Source organism: Corvus kubaryi, unplaced genomic scaffold, assembly GCF_017639235.1.
Source record: "Corvus kubaryi isolate FWS band 111438036 unplaced genomic scaffold, C.kubaryi_AGA036_p1.0 split1-131, whole genome shotgun sequence".
NCBI classification, from domain to species: Eukaryota; Metazoa; Chordata; class Aves; order Passeriformes; family Corvidae; genus Corvus; species Corvus kubaryi.
The window spans coordinates 28582792-28602686 of NW_024582073.1; the positions used below are offsets into that span (position 1 = coordinate 28582792).

The 19895-nt window shown below is 38.6% G+C and overlaps 1 protein-coding gene across 3 annotated transcripts in view; it reads right to left on the minus strand.

Moving 5' to 3' along the window:
• The window catches only part of CTNNA2 (catenin alpha 2), a 462234-nt gene that overhangs the window by 314348 nt on the left and 127991 nt on the right, over nucleotides 1-19895 (minus strand). For all 3 annotated transcript variants that reach the window (XM_042053728.1, XM_042053726.1, XM_042053727.1), the window contains exon 7: nucleotides 14582-14785. In XM_042053728.1, the coding sequence (XP_041909662.1) occupies nucleotides 14582-14785 (204 nt within the window). The remainder of the gene's footprint in view (nucleotides 1-14581; nucleotides 14786-19895) is intronic.

Sequence of the window (19895 nt, forward strand, 5' to 3'; positions counted from 1 at the left end):
GCTATACATAGGATGGCCTTGAACCCATTCGTGTATTTCATATCTAATAAAAATCTGAACAGTTGGTCTGATTGGATTTTAAGTGATGCAAATTTGGAAATCAAATAGGCAGACTCCCTTTAGTCTTGGTCTATTTAAACCATAATTGTAAAGAACTGCAAATTACATTTACGACGCTGTGGAATTCTCAAGGGATTCCGTAAGAATTTTACCGAAGGAAAAGTATTCATCATTTTAAATTTGTTATTAACAAATAAAAACGTACACAGCGTGTGACGCTCTTTTATTTTGGCACTGCCATTTTGCTTACATGGCAGTACAAGTGTAACCACTCTTCAGTGAACGGAATGCTCTTTAGTTTTCATAGCCATTTAATTATATGCTTTGACAAAACCCAGCTATATTATTGTCATTCTGTTAGTCTGGCAACACTAAGTAAAGAGATAAAATACCACTTACGTTTCCCAGACTACAGATTAAGGTGTGATTTGGAGACCAGATTCCCATTCTCAATTATAAAGCAGAAATTTCACCATCACAAATAAGTCTTAAAAGCAATGATGGACTTGAATAACTTTCTCCCTGATACTTAATACTCAGGAAGAGACTTAATTTGCCTTTGGTTAAGAGAGACAAGCTAAAAATGTGACATACACACCCTCTCCCCAATACACTGCTAAATGGGAATGCATAGAAATCAGGATAAAAAACACTTCTTCTTCCCTGTTATTAGTGTCCCCACCAGAAAATGCCCCCTGTCCTAATTCTCGAGGCAGATTTATGAGCACTGGCAAATCACAACAGTGTTAACATTTCAGTGCACTTTCACATCCAAAATTCATTTACTCTGCTCGTGATTTGACACTGATTTTATTCCTCCTCTCTGGACGGAGTGTATTATGGCACTGATTCTGACCTGTCTTAGAGGTAAACTCTTTCACTGAAGTAAAGCTTTACTGGACATTTTATAATAATTTGTGACAAAGGAAAGTGCATTGGCAGTGTCTTCATTTCCACCACACAGTGCAGCCACCGTGAAGGTGCGGCACCCGGTAGGGATTTTTTTGTTACCAGGTTTGTTCAAAAAGCACACAGTAAGAGTAAAGGATTCCAAATCATCCCCTCTCCAGATCTTCACAGCTAATTTTCAGCAAACTTTCCCCAGTAGGAATTCCCACTGCTTTGGAAGTTCCTGGTGCTAGTGAGAGGCAGGTACAGCTGGAAAACTGTAGGAGGTGGAAATAAAGTGATCAAAGCTCACTGTATTCGGCTTGATACATTTCAAATGATGCAGCACATTCAGTTTTGTTTCAGTATTTGAAAAGTAAAATGACTGCAGGTCAAAAGTGTATCATGTCTACAAAATGTGGTTCAAAAAGGTTTTACCAAAGTCTAAAAGTTTTCACAATTCTCCTTTACTTACTGACTCCATTTCTCCCCTTCCTAATTCAACCTGGACTGAGCATCTTGCAAAACTCAAGAGAGGAAAAAAAGAGTTAAAAATAAAAGGACGACTGGGTCAAAATGATGCAAAAATAGCTATTCCAGAGGCCTGTGTAGATCTCTTAAAATCTTAATGCTCTACAGCCTGTTTAAGTAAGGATCTGGATTATTCACTTTTAAACAGTAAATATCACCTTCGGTTCAGGAACTCCCTGAACTATAAGTTGCTGGAGGCTAAGATAATAAATTTTGCAAAGAGGAATCACAATCACAGCATGTTTGCCAGGTTCTTATACTCTTCTTGAGTCATCCCCTGTGACTATTATCAGAGATAAGATACTAGGCCAGATAAAGCTTTATTCTGAGCCCTTTTATGTTCTTATTCCCCCAAATATAACCACGTTCTTTCAAGATAAGACCAATTCTCACTACTAAGAATCTATACACTATTATCTAACATCACTGAGACAAACTCCCAGAAGATAAAAGCAAATCATCATATGAAGTTAGTCACAGAAATGGACAATTTGTTACATCCAAATCTCACTGAAATGTGGGACTGCTGAAAGGACAATTGCTATTTATCGGCACAATGTGCTTGAAACACACTTGCAAAACCATTTTGCTGATGTTACCATTAACAAACTGCCCTCTAAAAACCCTTCTCTTTTCGGTTGTTGTCTGTATAGATTTTTATGTCATTTCCAAGCTTCCCTTGTGTATGATTTAGTCATGGTAAGAGAAAAGCATTCCAAGAAAATAATCCGGGGCATTTAGAATTCAATATATTTTGAAGATAGCAATCTTGGGGGTATCCATGAGGACCTGATTCCTCACTTACATGCCTGAGTGATATGAATCCAGGATCAAATGAGCAACCATTCCTCATCCTATGCACCTGAAACATCCTAAATTCATAAAGACAAGCAAAAATTCTATAGAAAAATTATATTAGAAAGCAATAGAGTCACTGAGTGGTTTGGGTTGGAAAGGGCCATCTAGTCCAACTCTTGCCATGGGCAGGGACACCTTTCACTAGCCCAGGTTGCTCCAAGCCCTGTCCAACCTGGCATTGGACACTTCCAGAAATGGGGCATACCATTCTTGCCCTATCACCTGCGCAAAATCATTGTAGTTTTGCATTTCTTGTGTACTTTTATACAAGCTCAGAGGCAATGAGTTTCATTATCTGCTGAACCAAAATCCAATAATAGGCAAAGACTGTCACAATAACTTCCTACCCACAAGACTTTCCAGGGAGGACAGTATTTACCAGATATACTGCAAATCAGAAAAAAATATTAGAAATGGATATAAAACCCTAAGAAGTTTATTTAGCAGCCATTTATCTTCTAAGGCAAAACAGTGTGTACAGAGTTCTAGAAGAAGCTGTCCTTCTCTCTCCTGTCTGTAAGAAAAAAAGAGAAAGACCAGAAAAGCAAAGCTATTTACCTAAAAATCTAAATCACCCTAACGCAGTTAGACTACTGTGGGCTTGGCCATCTGGCTTAGAGGCTCATTAGTAAAGAAATGACCCCGTCACATAAAACACAGTGGGGTCATTCCAAGCTAATGAGCCTTCAAGTTTTATTGTTTTGTACACACAAATGCTTGGATGTAAATCTACTTGGGAAGTCTGGCCTTACACACTCCAAATCAGGTACAACTGTAATTGATTCGCTCACTTCTTTATTTAGTTACAGTGAAAGGACAGAAAATAAAATTGGAAGGAAATGAAAAGTTTCTGTATTTCTGCTTCAAAATGTATTTCAGAATTTAAACCATTATATGAATTTATTTTTAAAAAAAATCTGATTTCATAATTTAAATTAAAATTCACCTTGACAAAAGGTTAATGGTTGAGCATTTGGAAGAATCATGTGACAGCTCTCCCAGCAGAACACACCAGGATGAACCAGACCCCATAATATACAGTGGAGTTTTAAATCCTGCGAGTTAACCTTACTGCCTTTCCTGGGGACACTGAGATACTGAAATCAGGCATTTATATTCCCAACTGAATCCCTTACAAATACGTGCAAGGATGAACAACCTTCCCTGATATCCATGGGATTTGCCTCCACATCCTCATCCTATAAGCAGAAATCAAAAGTACTGCATGAGGCACAAGGATTTGTGCTCACCTACCCAGTCAGAAGAAAAAGACGTAATTTTCTGTCAAACTAATGGATTTACAACAGACATCAACAACAAAAAATTCCTCCTCCCACTTCCTTTCTCTTTTTTTTTCTCTTTTCCATTTTTTTTTAAATTTATTTAGGAAATTAAAAATATATATATATGTTTACTCTTATGTACTATTATGGCATGTTAGCCATTACCCTGACCCCTGTTCTAACATATGCAATAAATTATTTAAGTTTGCCTTGCAACGCCTTTAGTCATTAGACCTATTGTTCAGCTTCAAATGATAAAAAATGTGTTTAAAAATAAAATAATGGAATAACAAATGAGTTCAAGTGCTTGAAGCTTGTAACTTTCTAAAAATTCTAATAATCTGATTGCATCCATGTGGACAACAAAAAGAAGTTACAGGAAAAAAGGTCACTCATCCAACAATCCTAAAAATTCCACTGAGCAAAATAATCATAAGCTACTTCATGGAGAAAAGAAATACACAAGCAAATGGTTTGGCCATTTGACATCACAGCAGCTTCTGTTCTGCTCTATCAGAAACAAAACCCCCACCATTCAATAATGTCAGGAAATTCCCTGGGTAAATGGTCCCACAGCTTGGGAAAACTCAGCTTTGGGCTTTTTGTCTCCTTTGCCTCCAAAATGCTATAATAAAATCCAACTAATGTGGTTTTCTCCAGTTTCCTGGGTCTAAGGGGCTCCAGGTAAGGGGTTGATGTCATTCTGTGATTACATCTCTTCCCAGCAAGAGCTCTCACTGGGTTTAGTGCAACAGCTTAAGAGCACCAAAGGTTTCATGACATTAATAGTCTCCGGTTAATTCTACCTTATCTACTTGCTCAGCTTACCCTTAAAACCCAATTAAAATGTAATTCATCTGATCCCAGGATTCAAGGGCATCCCTGGCAATGCATTTGACAGCCTCATAGTAACTCCATTATTACACATCCTGTCCCAAGGTACTTTAGAGTATTTCACAAAGAGCTCAGCCACTGAGCTACCGAATTGTATTTTAGGAGTCTCAGTAAACTGAAATGTATAAATTTCATTGCATCTTTAATGCATAATTCCAGTTATGATGCATCTGTCTATGTTGCCACTCTCTTTGTGTTGTTCTTTCTTTTTAAATAAATGCAAGAATTGGACAAGGCAACAGTCAATCTGTCAAAGATATAAAAATCCTATATAATATAGGTATTGTGAAAATGTGAGGTCGTTATGTTACCCTAAACTTAAATACAATTTAATTTAACACAATTAAATTTAATTTAATTTAACTTAATTTAACAATTAAACACATCGGGAGGGTGGTTGTAAACTGCCTTCTCTTAGAGGATATATTTCCAAATTTGTCCAAATCAGCACAAATATATAAAGCAGATAAGCTTAAAGCTTCAGTACAGAATCACAGAATAGCTTGGGCTGGACAGGATATTAATGATCATCAAGTTCTGACCCCTTCATATGGGTAGGGAGACAAATTAATTGACAAATTATAGACAAATTAATTTCACAAAACACTTCATTTCATTCTGTTGTACTCAAATGCAAGCTAAAATATTGTACCCAGTCACAGTATCTGTTAAAGGGAAAGGTTTTGAAAAAGTTTCCCAATACTATGAAAATTGAATCAATACTTCAAATTCAAAAAATAACCTAATTCAAAAGGAAAATTGCTTATTCCTGCAGCTCAACCATCTTAAAAAAAAATAAAAAAAAAAATCCTCCTCCTCTTACTAAGCAAGTTTTCAGGGAACTGATTACCGCAGAGACCTCTTCTGTCTTCCATTCCTCAAGTGAAAATATAAAAACAAACTCCCTGTGCTCCCAACATCTGGCTAATACATAACTCTGGAAAAAGCAACAAGTTACTGTGTCACAAGACGTGATGCCCTTGCATTTCTGTTGAATTCTCAAGTCGTAAGATAATTTCCCAGGTCAAACATCAGGCCCCACCAAACACTGATATCTCTGATTTCACATTGTCATACAGTTCACTGCTGTAGCAACTTGGAAATGATTCTGTATTAGAATGCACACGTTCCCGAGCTCTGCATCATGTACCTACAGCTGAAATAATTTACAAAAATATGCAAGTAGAATTTATCACCTCATTTCTGACAGTTCAGCCACTCAATATTAATTTGATTAAAATACATCCTTTTTTTCCCAAACAACCTTTGAATCTATTTGTTTCTAAGAACCCATAGTTACTAACAAGGTAACATCTTCTCTTTGTGTACTACTGCATTTTCTTGGATTCCAGCTGCACCATATCAGCATGCAGATCTTTATGGATGCACAAAACATTTCTGATGTGCAAGCATGCCCTCTTCTGGATATCCAGCACAATCATTTCAGCTGAAAATTCCCTACATTACAGTGAATTCCTCCAACACCGACTTGCAGAGCCTTGCTCTCATTTGTAAAAACATTTCTGGTGTAAACAAACAAAAATAATCCAAACCAATGCAGGATTCATAAACCGCAGCTTTACACACAATTGTCATATTTTCTGTAGTTTAGATTGCTAATGGCACTGTAAATACCGCAGTGACATTATTAAAAGGAAAAGAATTTTGACCTTCCCTGAAGTGCATCCTTCACTATCCAAATGCTGATCTAATGATGTGTCACCTTTGCCTCAATTTTCAGTGCAACAGGCAAACCAAAGCCATTCAGTATTTGCCCAGTTATAGTAAAAATTCAGTCCAACTGCTGAGGGATTCAGGTAGTCTTTAAAGAAAATGAATCAAAAAGAGAGAAATGCCATGTCTTTGAAAATACAGACATTTGCACCGCCTTCAACAGTCAAACACCACGATTATACAATTACTGAAGGATTTTTAATGTGCAACAGAAGATGTTCTATAGCCTCCAAGGAGACACAGATTTTTGATGTGGTTTTCCAAAACCTCACTAATTGCAGTAGGCCCATTCTACTTTTATTTTGATTCATTCCAATAGTTCTATAAATTCATTGGGAATATTTTCCTTGGCATCCAAAGAATACAACACCCAACAATGTTAATGTGGATTGTGTAAATACTGAAAGATTTGGACACCAAAAGCAGATACACACAGAACTAATAATCATATTGTTATTGGTATAGGATAAAATGCATTATAAACTTCTCTCATATTGATATTGACTTGTAGACATGGAAAAACAACAAATTAATGGCCCATAAATGCGAACTTCAGTAGAAAGAAAAATTAGAGAGGTTGTGAATCACACTGATAGACAGGATTGATAGAGGACTTTCTTTCAGGTGGACAAACAGCTTTAACATCATTTTCAGACAGCGTATGTCTGAAATTGAGAAAATGCTTTCCAGCATATCAAAAGCACCAGTGCAGAAGTCATTACTTCTGTAAGAACACACTTTAGAGAAAAAAAAAAAGCAACTAAATAATTAATGCAAAATAAAATTAGTTAGATGTAAAAACCGTTGCAAGAAAATGCAATTTTGGGGGGGGTGGTATGATTTGACTTTGTTTGGGGGTTTTTTTGAAAAAACATCACATTTTTATTTTCTCTGAATACACTAAGTTTAAAATGATCAAGTACTCTGACAAAGTACCAACAAGTACAGTCAGACCTTTTGTAGGCATACATACATATTTAACACAATGAGGAATAACAAATACACTTGTCAAGAAAAGCAAGTTTCCTGAGTATTGATGAACTTGGAGTCCACTTAGTAAATCCTTTATTCCCATCTATGTCACGTAAGAAATTAATATAATATTTTATAGGAAGGCAGTTTGGGTTATTTGTCAAAAACAATATAAAAGTCAGCCAAATTAAATCCCACACCATCTTGTGTCACCAAGTTGCGCCACTTCATTCTGTCATGTGTTGGTTTTGTCCCAGTTTTCAGTTTAATGGGCAAACCAAACCCAAACACTGCAATTATATAATTAATGCAGAATTTTTTAATGTGGAAATGGCAAGGCATTCGAACTTTAATGAATTACGACTGATATGACCTCAATTTTAATGTTGGAGTAAGAGAGGCCCAGGCAGACTAAGCCCTACAGGAACGGAGAAAATCAGGTTTGGATTTACTGTCAGTCTAGAAAATTTCCATGCTAATTTGGAGGCAAGTATCTTGTTAGAAACATCATTCAACCTAATATGCCAATTCAGCCTTAGACTCCATAAACCTTTGATTTATTTACACTTTAACATGATATATAACACTTTTATAATGACATAGCACGGTCTGCCCTTAAAGACAAAGAGCAAAAAATGTTCTCTGGTTGATACCACCAAGGAAAGTCCAGCACTGTGGTTCAGAAACAGCATTTCCTCCCAGAAATACCGGAATCACAGTCATAGAATCAGTAAGACACTCAGTGATGAACGAGATAAGGAAAGAGACAAACCTTAGGAGGCAGGAACTGTCTCCTTGTCCTTATCAGTGACCTCAGCTGTGATAACTCCCCTGCCTGGAGGTACCGGGACATTCACACGTGGCCTGCAGGTGGTCACTCTGCTGATGGGCCATGATGGGCCGTAATGGGCCCAGCTGCACTGATGTGATGGGCAGCTGTATCGACTTAGAAGGTGTCAAATTCTCCCCAATTGTCTCCTGATCCACAACATTACATCATCCATCTGAAATTCCCCACCCCAGGGGAGGTATCTGGGTGTTCCTACCTGAACCTGAGTGAATATAAACCAAACAGAGGGGCTGTTTTGGGGCTTTCCTTCACCATCTGATGCAGCTGGTTTGTGCCTATCATTTTGACCAACAGACACTGAAATTGCAATGACCAAGTCTCATTGTGAAGCCATTGGGTGGTGAGATATTTTTACTCTTATCCTTCCCTTCTCTTTCTTATGCATTTTGTTAAGTGATTTTTATGCTTTTATATTGTTATATTACTAAAGATAGCACCCAAAATGACCTCATATCTGTTTTCCTCTGCAACCAAATTATTCTGCAATAAACCCTACATGTATATATTTACAAAAAACACTCATTCAGGGTTGTTTTACTCTAATCCACCCCAACGGATTTATTAACAAGAACCTGGGTTACCCTCACCTTTCAGAGTAGATTGTAACAGGTAGTTGTAAAGAGCAAACTACTTCAGTAAGTTTAAAAATCTACTCATCCCAACAGGAGTGTGTAAACCTGCAATCACCAGAACCTGAAATGAGGACAATTTTTTAGGATAATTGTCATTTCCAAGTCATGAAATCTCATCTTTCTCTGGGCTTTTTTGTTTCTGATTGCAAATACTAGTGTGGTTCTCTGGATCTGATAAGAAAAACACAGCAAACTGAATATGGAATTACAAAACCAGGAAATTCAGGAATGAACAAATACATCAAAAATAACCTGTGCAATTGTAAGTGATGCAGCATTTCTGTAAATCTACTGAAAAATAGTGGATGTGTCTTAGGAGGAGGGCCTGACATCATCAAAATAGAAGAGACAGAAGGTTCCTGAAAAGTCTTAAGTCAGACAGTGGGTTGCACGCTTGGACAGTGATTTTATGTACAGTTATGAACAGTCAGGGCACTCAGGAGGGATGCACAAATGCAAAAAACCCTGAACTGGCCAAGAAACAATGCATAAACCATTTGGGAGCATATCCTATTCCTCCAATAGTAACTACTGTGCTTCTACTTGTTTCTTTCAAGTATACAAAGACAAATAGCTCTAAAAGAGCCAGGTAAATAGCAAAATAGCTCATCTCCAGCTTGAAATACAGTGGAAAGCTTTTAAACAAGCTGCTGTCCTCTAAAAATTATTCGGGCAGCCAGGAATTTGACAATGGTACTGATGGAAAAACTGCCCTGCTGAGCCAGTCACGCCTGCATCAGTCGATGCTGCTGCTTCAGCAGTCAATCTCTTGTCACTCACCCCCGATTCCTCATCTTAGGACAGCTCTGGACATTTCTGTCTCATAGCTGTAATTTACTGTTCACTGTCACCCGGATTAACCTTACACAAGTCAGCATCAGAGCTGAAATGTACACACCAATTATTGCTTATTTTAAATATGAGTTCAGATGAAGTTGTTAAATGTGACAGCTGGCAGTATCTTGGGAGTTTATAGATTTTTTTTTCAGTTGCTCTTGCATTTTTCGTTCTCCAATCAAGCACAATAACCAGCTGTCTGCTAAGGACATTTCATCTTCATGTACTGCAGCACTCTGTTTTTCCTTTGAGCAATTCCAATTTTTTACTGATATATTTGTGAAGAGAAGCTGCCAGCAGGCTTGTGCTTTCTCATTTGTTCTTCTGGTATTTTGTCATTTCAAGAAATTCTTACAGAGAATTTATCTTATAAATATCTTATAGAGAATTCTTCTCTATAAGAAACAGGAATTAGAGCCTATAGCAACTCAAGAGTGAGCGGGTATCAGGGGTGGGTAGTAACTTTAGAGAATAAGATTTCAAAGAGCAAACATTAAGTAACATTACCCCCATGGTAAAGTAGGGTCTTCCTAGAGCACATTGCACAGGATTGCATCCAGATTGTTCTGGAATATTTCTGGCAAGGGAGACTCCATAACCTCTCTAGGAAATCTATTCCAGTGCTCAGATGTGATCCTCAAATCTAAATATTAAATCATCAGTAGTAATACAAGGACTCCATAAAGGACTGATCATTCCACTCAGACACACAAATATTAGCTGTCCCAAAAAACAATTATAATTTTAAAAAAAAGCTCCTCTGGAGTGCTGGCAGGGACTGGGAGCAGGAACACTGGATGAGAGGGAAAGGAAGGCTGGAGAATGCAAGTTGGCTTAATAATGAGCCCAAAGACTTTAGAACAGAAAATCATATTTGAACCAGCTGGGAAATGCCTTTTCAAATGCAGATTTGAATTAATGCCAAGCCAGTACTGGAGTGATTACAGAGGTCTTTAACACTCATGGCTTACTCACTTGTCAACTGCTTTCCAAATTTATCATTGATACACCCCAGCAACACAACATTAAGTCTCTGGCACTGAATCTGATGATGTCAGAGGGAATTCAAAGCATTCTTTTTTTAAGCATATTTTTTCTGAAGACATAATTTCCTCCCTTTCTTATGTTAATCAGACATCAACACAGCAGCACCCGAGTCTTGCTAGAAAGGGTGCCCAGCACTGGGTTGAGTTTGGCAGCACGCTTCTGATCCAGGAGTTAAGAACTGGAACTCCCAGGTTCCTGGTATTTTTGCTCCCTGACAGCCTGCAACACAAATCATGAAGGATCCAGGAGAGAAAACCAGCAGGAAACTAGACCCCAATCAGAGCTAACCATCCATTAAATCAGGTTTTCATTTAGATGAACAGAAAACAATTGCATTAAGAGCTTCTGTGGAGCTGTATTTAGGTCTTCTCTGTAGGACAGAGGTCTAGGAATATAATTTTATTTTGAAATAGATGATGGGATTTATCACATATACATAAGAAGCTGAGAAATACCCTATCAATTTTCTCTGAGAAACAGAGAAACTGGGGAAAAAAAAGTCATATGACACAGCAGACTGAGAACTTTCTTGCCTTTGCTTCCCAAAAGTAACAGATTTTAAAGTTCAGATGAGTTCACGAGAGAAATAATAGATACCATGCTGGGAAAAGATTTTGTCAAAGTTATGATAAGACAAATGAAGCAAATGTATATTTCTGGATATACAAAGAATAATGAAACAGTTTACATCTCATCTCCATAGAAGTTCTTGCAGAGAATGCCCAGGGATCTCTCTTGCAGAGGGCCTATGTACTGTGAGACTCCAGTCAATGCAATAACTACGCAAATATGTATTTATTCATAGAACTAGTAAAGAGCCTAGGGACTAATTAAAATTGTTATTTGACAGGTAGGAAATGGAGCAAATCAACATTTATCTGAGAAGAAGAAAGGAGAAATGAAAACACATCTCTTCTTTTTGTTACCTGTAATAGCAAATAATACAACTGCAGAAGCAGCAACATTTTTACTAACCTAAGTTGAAATCTGCCCTATCCTTCTTTCTACCTTTTTTTTTTTTTCAGACTTTTCTTTGGATGCCAACATTTTGAAAGTATCTGCTTTTTCTTAAACTCATAGCCTTTTGCTTCAGCTCTTGAAGTTTTGTAAGAAACACCCTTCTGAACCCAAATAATAGAAGTAGATGAATGAAAAGGAACTATTTTAAGTTGGAGAAGGACTGAACTATTACTGACTGAACAGCACATTGCCAATACCCTGCCCTTCATTGTCTCTATCCTTTAAGCATAACCACTAAATATTTACTTTGCTGTATGCTCATTTGATCAACACTCATCATCCAAAAATTCATAATTTTTCAGGTACCATCAAACAGAATAAACCCCAAGACATGAATGTCTGATTAATTTCACAATCTCTAAAGCAAGAGCAGGACTGCAGTGGTTTAAAGCCACACAGACAGAAGATGTTAAAGGTGTCTATCTTTGCAAATCAGCTTTGATCAGACTTAGAACTGTGTCATATTTGGTGTGTGCCATTTCAGTTTTACTCTTTTGAAACTCATGAAAGCTTTAAAAAACTTTCCAAGTGAGATCTTTTGTTATACTGAACATGCTCAGAATTATTGAGAACCCAAGAAAATCAATCCCCAGGTTTCAAGGAAGTAGGTTTAGTAGCAAAGCAAATTGTACGAGGGCAGACCAGTGGATGAAACTCAATCCTTAGATAACAGGAGCTGCCTACAAACTCGAGATCTGATCTTCTGTCCTGGCTGTGGAGACTTAGTTAATATATCAGAGCAGACTAGAGGTATTTATCTTACCCCTGCCCATATTAGATTATAACAGTTGTCATCTCAATGGCTCTTCAGCTTTCCTTGGCCATATTGATCTGATCTCCAGTATTGATCTGGTCTCTGACAATTATAACTGGAGCTAAAGCAACTGAGGCTCAAATGATTCAATGAAGGAAGGAGTCTGGCAATTTGTCCTTTCCTAGAGCTTACATGACATGGAAGTGGGGTTGGCAGCTACAAGATGACCCATGGAGGATTCAAATGCCTCAGAGGGGCAGCCCTGGAATTTTTTAACCTGGTAGTTTAAAATGGCATCTACCCTTAAAGAACTGAATTGAGAGAGTCCCTACTTTACCTGTCCCTATGTACAAAAACCTAAATTTAGGCATATTAATATGTAATCTTAATCCCATCCCTTGTAACTGCTAACATCAGTTTGGAAATCATTGTTCTCAAATTCTACCACACCAGATGTGGTAAAATCAGAAGTACAGCATTTTATGTAATTAAGTATATATTCAGGTTTTATAATGTTTACTCAGTAGGTGTAAAAATATCTTACTTAAATTCTCTTCATTTCAATATAAAGCAGAAAAATAAAAAAATTACAGGGGTTGTGCAGCTCAGACTAAGAAGAGAAGAAAAAGAGACTATTTCAAAAATCATACTGTGGAAACCATAAAAGCAGCTGCTTACACCATTATGTGTTTAAGTAAAAATGATGACACGACATTAGCAACCTTCAGTGTGGTCATAAATGCCTGCAGGAATTTAAAACTCTCCTCCTTCTGTAAATGCAGCCAGAAATAAAATAAGAATGTTCCTGGTCCAAGGGCAAATTGCATCGTTACCAGAACTCTATGTACTGAAAAAGAGGCACCACAATAAAATAAGAAGCCACCATTCATCAGTTCTCAAAGTTTCTTCGAAAGACCTTTAAGAATTGCACCAGTAATGCTTCTACAAAGCAAAATCTTGTAGGAAGAAACCCAGCAAGTTCTTTTCCACCACAGCCTCATTATCTGGTATTTAATGTTCTCTTTATAATTTCTAACCCATAACACAGCAGCACAAACTTCACCTTCATTCAAGCTTTCACAAGAACGTGTCAACCATCACTTCAGAAAAACTAAGAAGCAAACAATGCTTTTCAATTCTGCACCATCAAACAGCTATTCCTTGAGGTAACTCTTATTATATGAAACAGTATCTTTGAAAAGCAACATTTAGGTCTGAAGTGTAAAATGCAATGACTAAAGGACTGAAGTTTGCACTACTGATACTGAATTGAATCACTCTAACAAATGTAACATTACCAATGAAAATAACAATGTTGAAGGTCTATCCTCAGTCTCCTCAGTGCTATTTTGATGATTCCAGCAAAATGGGATCAAAATGTGTCATCTGATACTCTAGGAGCAACCAAAGACAAGAAACAGCAAAGTACAGGATGCTCAGTTTGATACCTCTTGGCAAACATTTTCATTTTAAAACAGGTTGTTGATGTTGCTTTGGACTTTTTCCCACATCCCCCAAAAGACACAGCAATAGAATATCTGAGTTTTAATACACACTGTTGGGTGGAGAGAATTTTCTGGGACAAGCTGTGCAGAACAAGGTTATGCACTGCCAGTTCACACCACATTGAACAATTCACCTCCTTTGGAAACCCTACCCAGAGAGCTGTTGTTGTAATTGTGTGAACAGCACTAGTATTGACCGCAATACTTTCATGGCAGCTGAGTGTTTCATAGCTCCACCAGCAAGCGAAACCTTCAGTGGTTTAACATACACACCAAAGAGTCAATCTCTTATGAATATCTATAGCTAACATCCTAAAAATCAAACACAATTACCATCCCACAGGGACAAGCATGTTGAAAATTAACCGTATTCACCTTCAGTAATTCTTGGGCCATTTCACATTTACATTACTCACCATTGTTTTCATGAAAAAAAAAATTCTACCTCCAAAGGAATACTTGCTGCTATTTACTACACAAGAAGAAACATTTCTGCAAAATTCACGGGGAGCATGGAGTTCCTTGGCTGGTACACCACCAGCCCTGTGAGCTTCTGATTGTACCAAACTCCTGTCAAACATTTGCAATGCATTAAAAAGTTCAACAACTCAAACAGCACCACCTCTACACTCGGTACAAAGCCGCGTTACCGCTTTTGCGAGATACAAAAGCGGGAGGCCGAGGCGCCCCGCGAGCGAGCAGTGGGTGTGACTTACGTTGTTCATGTACTCGGAGAGCAGGTCCTGCAGGGCCTGGCGCACGGCGTTGCACTCGGCCACGATGCGCTCGCGCCGGTCGTCGCGCGTGCACGAGGAGTCGGCCATGAGCGCCGCCCCGCTGATGATGCTCTCCAGCCGCTCCTCCAGGGACGGCCGGAACCGCGCCTCGCTGAACGTCATCGGGTCTAGGATGATCTTGTTCTGGAAGGAAAAGGAAAACGGGAACGCGATGAGTGTTTGTGGGTCTGGCATTTTCAGTGCCTTCGGAGAGGTTTTTTTTAGTCTTCCCTAGAAATAATTTATCGTAGAATACCAGGTTGGAAGGGACCTCAAGGATTATCTAAACTTTCTTGGAACAATTATCTACCAAATTCCGGAAAATGTAAGTATTAGAGAAATATCTGGTAACTCTAAAATCACAGTAGATAAATAATATGAAAAACAATTACACATATATATAAAAAGTTCACAGCCTTGTTACCCAGAGAAGCTGTGGCTGCCTCATCCCTGGAAGTGTCCAAGGCCAGCTTGGACGGGGCTTGGAGCAACCTGGTCCAGTGCAAGGTATCCCTGCCCACGCCAGGGGCTTGGAACAAGATGATCTTTAAGGTCCCTTCCAACCCAAACCAATCCATGATGCTAAACCAGTATTATTCTTCCACAAATATTCTGGAAATTTCTTGGCTCTTCAGGACATTCACATGCAAGGTGTAAGTTTTTTATTCCTGAAGATAGACTGGGATATTATCTGTTAATAATTTCATTTTGATTATTTTTATAAGCAGCCTACCCTGCTGAAATGTAACTATATTACCCCAATATTTCATGAATTTAAAAAATTGAGGAAGTTAAGACTGCAAGAAAATCATTACTAGATAATGACACTTGCACAAAAATATGAAATCTCTCATTTCCATTCTGTAGAGCATCTTTTAACAGCTTTTTTTGGTTTTTGGTCAGGAAAAAAGTGCTGGATTAGTTAACTAAAAAGGGAGCACTACATGAAGACAGTCTGAAGACATCTTTAATTTGTCAAATAGTCCACTGGTTAGCAAAATATCTTTATTTCACTAGAAAAAGAATTGATTTTCAAAGACTCTTTTATAATAAAGACAGACTAATTCCTAAATTATGATCACTGCTAAAGACTTGTGTACTCTATCTATCAAACTTATTACCAAATATCAAATTGGTCTAAACCACACTGATTCTACTCTTCTCACCATAAAACCTTACGTAAAGTTATGAGTTTTGAGTCACTGCTGGATTATATTTTGATCTGCTTTTCTCCTTTTGCAGTTCAAGGTAAGAAATACAAAGGCAATAGTTACCTGCTCCCACTCTCGGGCACATTTACAACACCGTGTAATTCAGGAACCTTTTGTTCAAATCTTACAAAGAAGTTCCCTACTTTCCTATGGACTAAAAATGCTCTGGAAGCTGTGCACTTGTTATTCGAGCTTTAAAAGAAAATAAATCATGAAATAGGAATGAAAAATGTAAAAGCATTCTGATTTCTAATAATCACACCTATTTTAAAGCACATAAGATTTGTCAATGAACCCTTTTAATTTTCACAATGTTCTGATAATTTTATGATTAGTCTATTTCTTTTAATATCCAAGAGCAATCAGCAAGGGCAAGCCAAATGATACCAGTAATTTGAAAAAAAACCCAACAAAACCAACACAGTGTATTAAAATGTACATTAGAATTTAGGAACAGGACACATAACGAACATGTGCCTTTAGCATTGAAAACTGTACCTGTTTATTATTAATCAGAAAATGTTCAAATGGATTTATTTGAGGCTAAAAACTGATTCCATGTATTTTCTTTATTTCAGTAGGGCAAGGCTCTTAGAAAAGATCTTATTTCTCATTAAAACTTCTAGTTCACAAACAGACCCCATAAGTCTCATCACTAATGGAGAAAGGATCAAACCCTGAGAAATCTGTAACTCCACTGAATCCTCAGCAGTTAAATAGCAATAAATACAAGGAATTTATGAAAATCCCTTATTTAATAAAAGGACAAATAAAAGAACTTTAACCAGAAAATGTATTGTTCCAGGTCCAGGAACTGCTGACTTGGCAGAAAAAACTGCTGCATTAGCCAGAATGTGAAATAATGTCTCACATGTATCTTCTGGGATCTGTGTTTCATAGCAGTAAGCAGAGCAGTTTAACAAGCACCTAAATTAGAAATGACTTCTCTAAGAGTTAGGCATGTGCGTATTTATGTAATGGGGGTTTTGAGCCAAAGGGTAATGCTTGGGATTTTCAGAAATCAACTGTATAAACTCTTTTTCACAACCTCATATTTCACTTGACAGTAGTAAGACTGCAATTGCACCAAATGAATTATACAGGAAACTTATGGAATTAGCAAGAAGAAAAAAAATTGAAAAAAATAGCTGCCATGTTTCAGATTCCTAACCAATCCTTCCAGAAATGCCTCCCTTTTCCTCCTCTTCCTCGCAGCCATAGCTGTAAGGTTCTTTACCCACACAGCAAATTTCAAACAGATCTTACACCTCTCAGCAAGTCATGAATCACATTTTTCTTCCTGGGTGGTCTGGAAGACCCTGCACAAAAGTCTTCTGTGAGACCCAAGGACCTACCTGGAATATGGAAATACGCATGTGCATTTACTTATGTATTTGCACACGTAAATACAGGGTCCTGCACCCAGGGAGGAATATCCCCAGACACCTACTCAGGCTGGGGGTGACCTGCTGGAGAGCAGCTCTGGGGAGAAGGACCTGGATGTGCTGGTGGACAACTGTCCATGTCCAGCAGTGTGTCCTTGTGCCAAGAAGGCCAGTGGATTACTAGAGCATTGCCAGCAGGTCAGGGAGGTGATCCTACCCTTCTGCTTAGCCCTAGTGAGGCACATCTGGGGTCCTGTGTCCAGCTCTGAGTTCCTCAGGACAGGAGGGACACAGCTCCTGGAGCGGGGCCAGCGGAGGCTGCAGAGATGAGGAAGGGCCTGGAGCATCTCCGTGCCCAGGAAAAGCTGAGGGAGCCGGGGCTGCTCAGCCTCGAGAGGAGCCCCAGCTGAGAGGGGCCCTCAGCCCTGGGTGTCCCTGGCTGCAGGGAGGGCTCAGGGCAGGGCCCAGGCTCTGCTCCGGGGCCCAGCAGCGGCACCAGAGCCACGGGCAGGGACTGATCCCAGGAAGTTCCACCTGGACATGAGGAAGAACTGTGAACAGTGGAACAGATCACTCAGAGGTGTGGAGTGACCCTCACTGGGGATATTCCAGAGCCATCTGGACACAACCCTGTGCCCTGTGCTCTGGGATGGCCCGGCTGGAGCAGGGAGGTTGGACCAGATGATCCCCTGTGGTCCCTTCCAGCCTGACCCATCCTGGGATTCTGTGCATACTGCCATCCTTTTCAAGTCCTGAAGGTGAGCAATCTACAGATCAAGTATCTCTGGTATTTCTGGTCACTGAAACCCAACTGATTGTCTTCACAGGCAGATGTGTCATATTCCATTAATAAATTCAGGAATTTCTTTACAGACTACATACAAATACCAGTTAGATTTTCAATACTAAATTGTGTAGCACAGAGGGTGTATAATCAACCCAAGCCAGCCTTCCTCACTTTAAACTGTAAAAATGGAATATACTTCTGGGTTATTTCTAAATAGGAGAAATCCTTATGATGATCAAAACTTAGCTCATGAAAAACAGAAGTCACTCAGTTGCACTCAATATTTTTTCACCTACATCCCATAAAACTTTTTACTTATAATTAATTTCTAGGGCTAAATATTACTAAATATTTGTTTGGGACATCTGTTAATTATAATTCAGGATCCCAGAATAAGTTAGGGTGGAACAAACTCCTGAAGGTTATATTTTAAACCGCTCCTTAAAACACAATCAACTTTAACATCAAGCCAGATTGCTCAAGGCTTCATCCAGTCAAGATGAAGATGAGAATGAGAATTCCGTCCTTGGAGATTTTCCAAACCTCTCTGCCTACTGTTTGAGCGCCTGATCACCTTCATGGGTGATCATGGGTGACTTTTTCCTTCCCACCATCCAGTCAGAATTTTCTCAGAATCACCTTGTGTCAGTTCAGTTGCCTCTCCTCCCAATACCATGAACCTCAGTTTTGCTAAAAATATAATAATAATGATGTAGTTACTTTCTGATGGGTGGTTATAAATAAATGATAGTCTAGATGTTTATTTTAAACTCTTTCTCAAATATCTCACAAGGAAAACAGATTTTGGAGTTTTGGGAATGAGAACCAGCTCCATGACAGCTCCCAATGTTGAGTTACCAAAGAGACACAATTATTGCTTACAAAAGGTGTTACTCCTCTTCAAAGAAAACTTGGTACCAAAATTCAACTTCAGACTATGTTATTGACACCTGTAAAACTCTTGCACGTATATTAACAAGGAAATAATGTCTTCTTGGAAAGAAGAAAGAAATAGCTGACAGAAAATCTGGCTAAATAAATTTCTTTAGAAGTTGCAATTTACCATCACTTCTTAAAAGCCAGTTAATGAACGATGCATGTAAATGAACTGGAATACTTTACATTTCTAATTAGTTAACTAACATTAGAGCCATAAATCAAGGACTGATACTATAATTCAGTCTTTATAATTAAGTGTTTCAAACCTCTTTATGAATGTAGATGGATTGCTGTAAGCATACATCATTTTTGGCTACAGTTGCTGAAACAAAATCCAAGAAAATTAATTTTAATATAATTGAAGATTTTTTTGAAAACTGTTAAAACTTGTGATAAAATCTTCTCCAAATAAAGCTGGACTTCAGCAAGGCCTTTGACTGGACTTCAGCAAGGCCTTTGACACTGTCTCCCACAGCATACTCCTGGAAAAGCTGGCAGCACATGGCTTAGACAGGAGCATTCTTTGCTGGGTTAGGAACGGGCTGGATGGCCGGGCCCAGAGAGTGGTGGTGAATGGAGCTGCATCCAGCTGGTGACCAGTCACCAGTGGTGTCCCTCAGGGGTCCGTCCTGGGGCCCGTTCTGTTCAATATTTTTATTGATGACATGGATGAGGGAATAGAGTCCTTCATTAGTAAATTTGCAGATAACACTAAGCTGGGAGCATGTGTCGATCTGATGGAAGGTAGGAGGGCTCTGCAGAGAGACTTGGATCGGTTGGATAGATGGGCAGAGTCCAACAAGATGAAGTTAAGTAAGTCCAAGTGCCGGGTACCGCATTTTGGCCACAATAATCCCCTGCAATGTTATAGGCTGGGGACAGTGTGGCTGGACAGTGTCCAGGCAGAAAGGGACCTGGGGGCACTGCTCGAT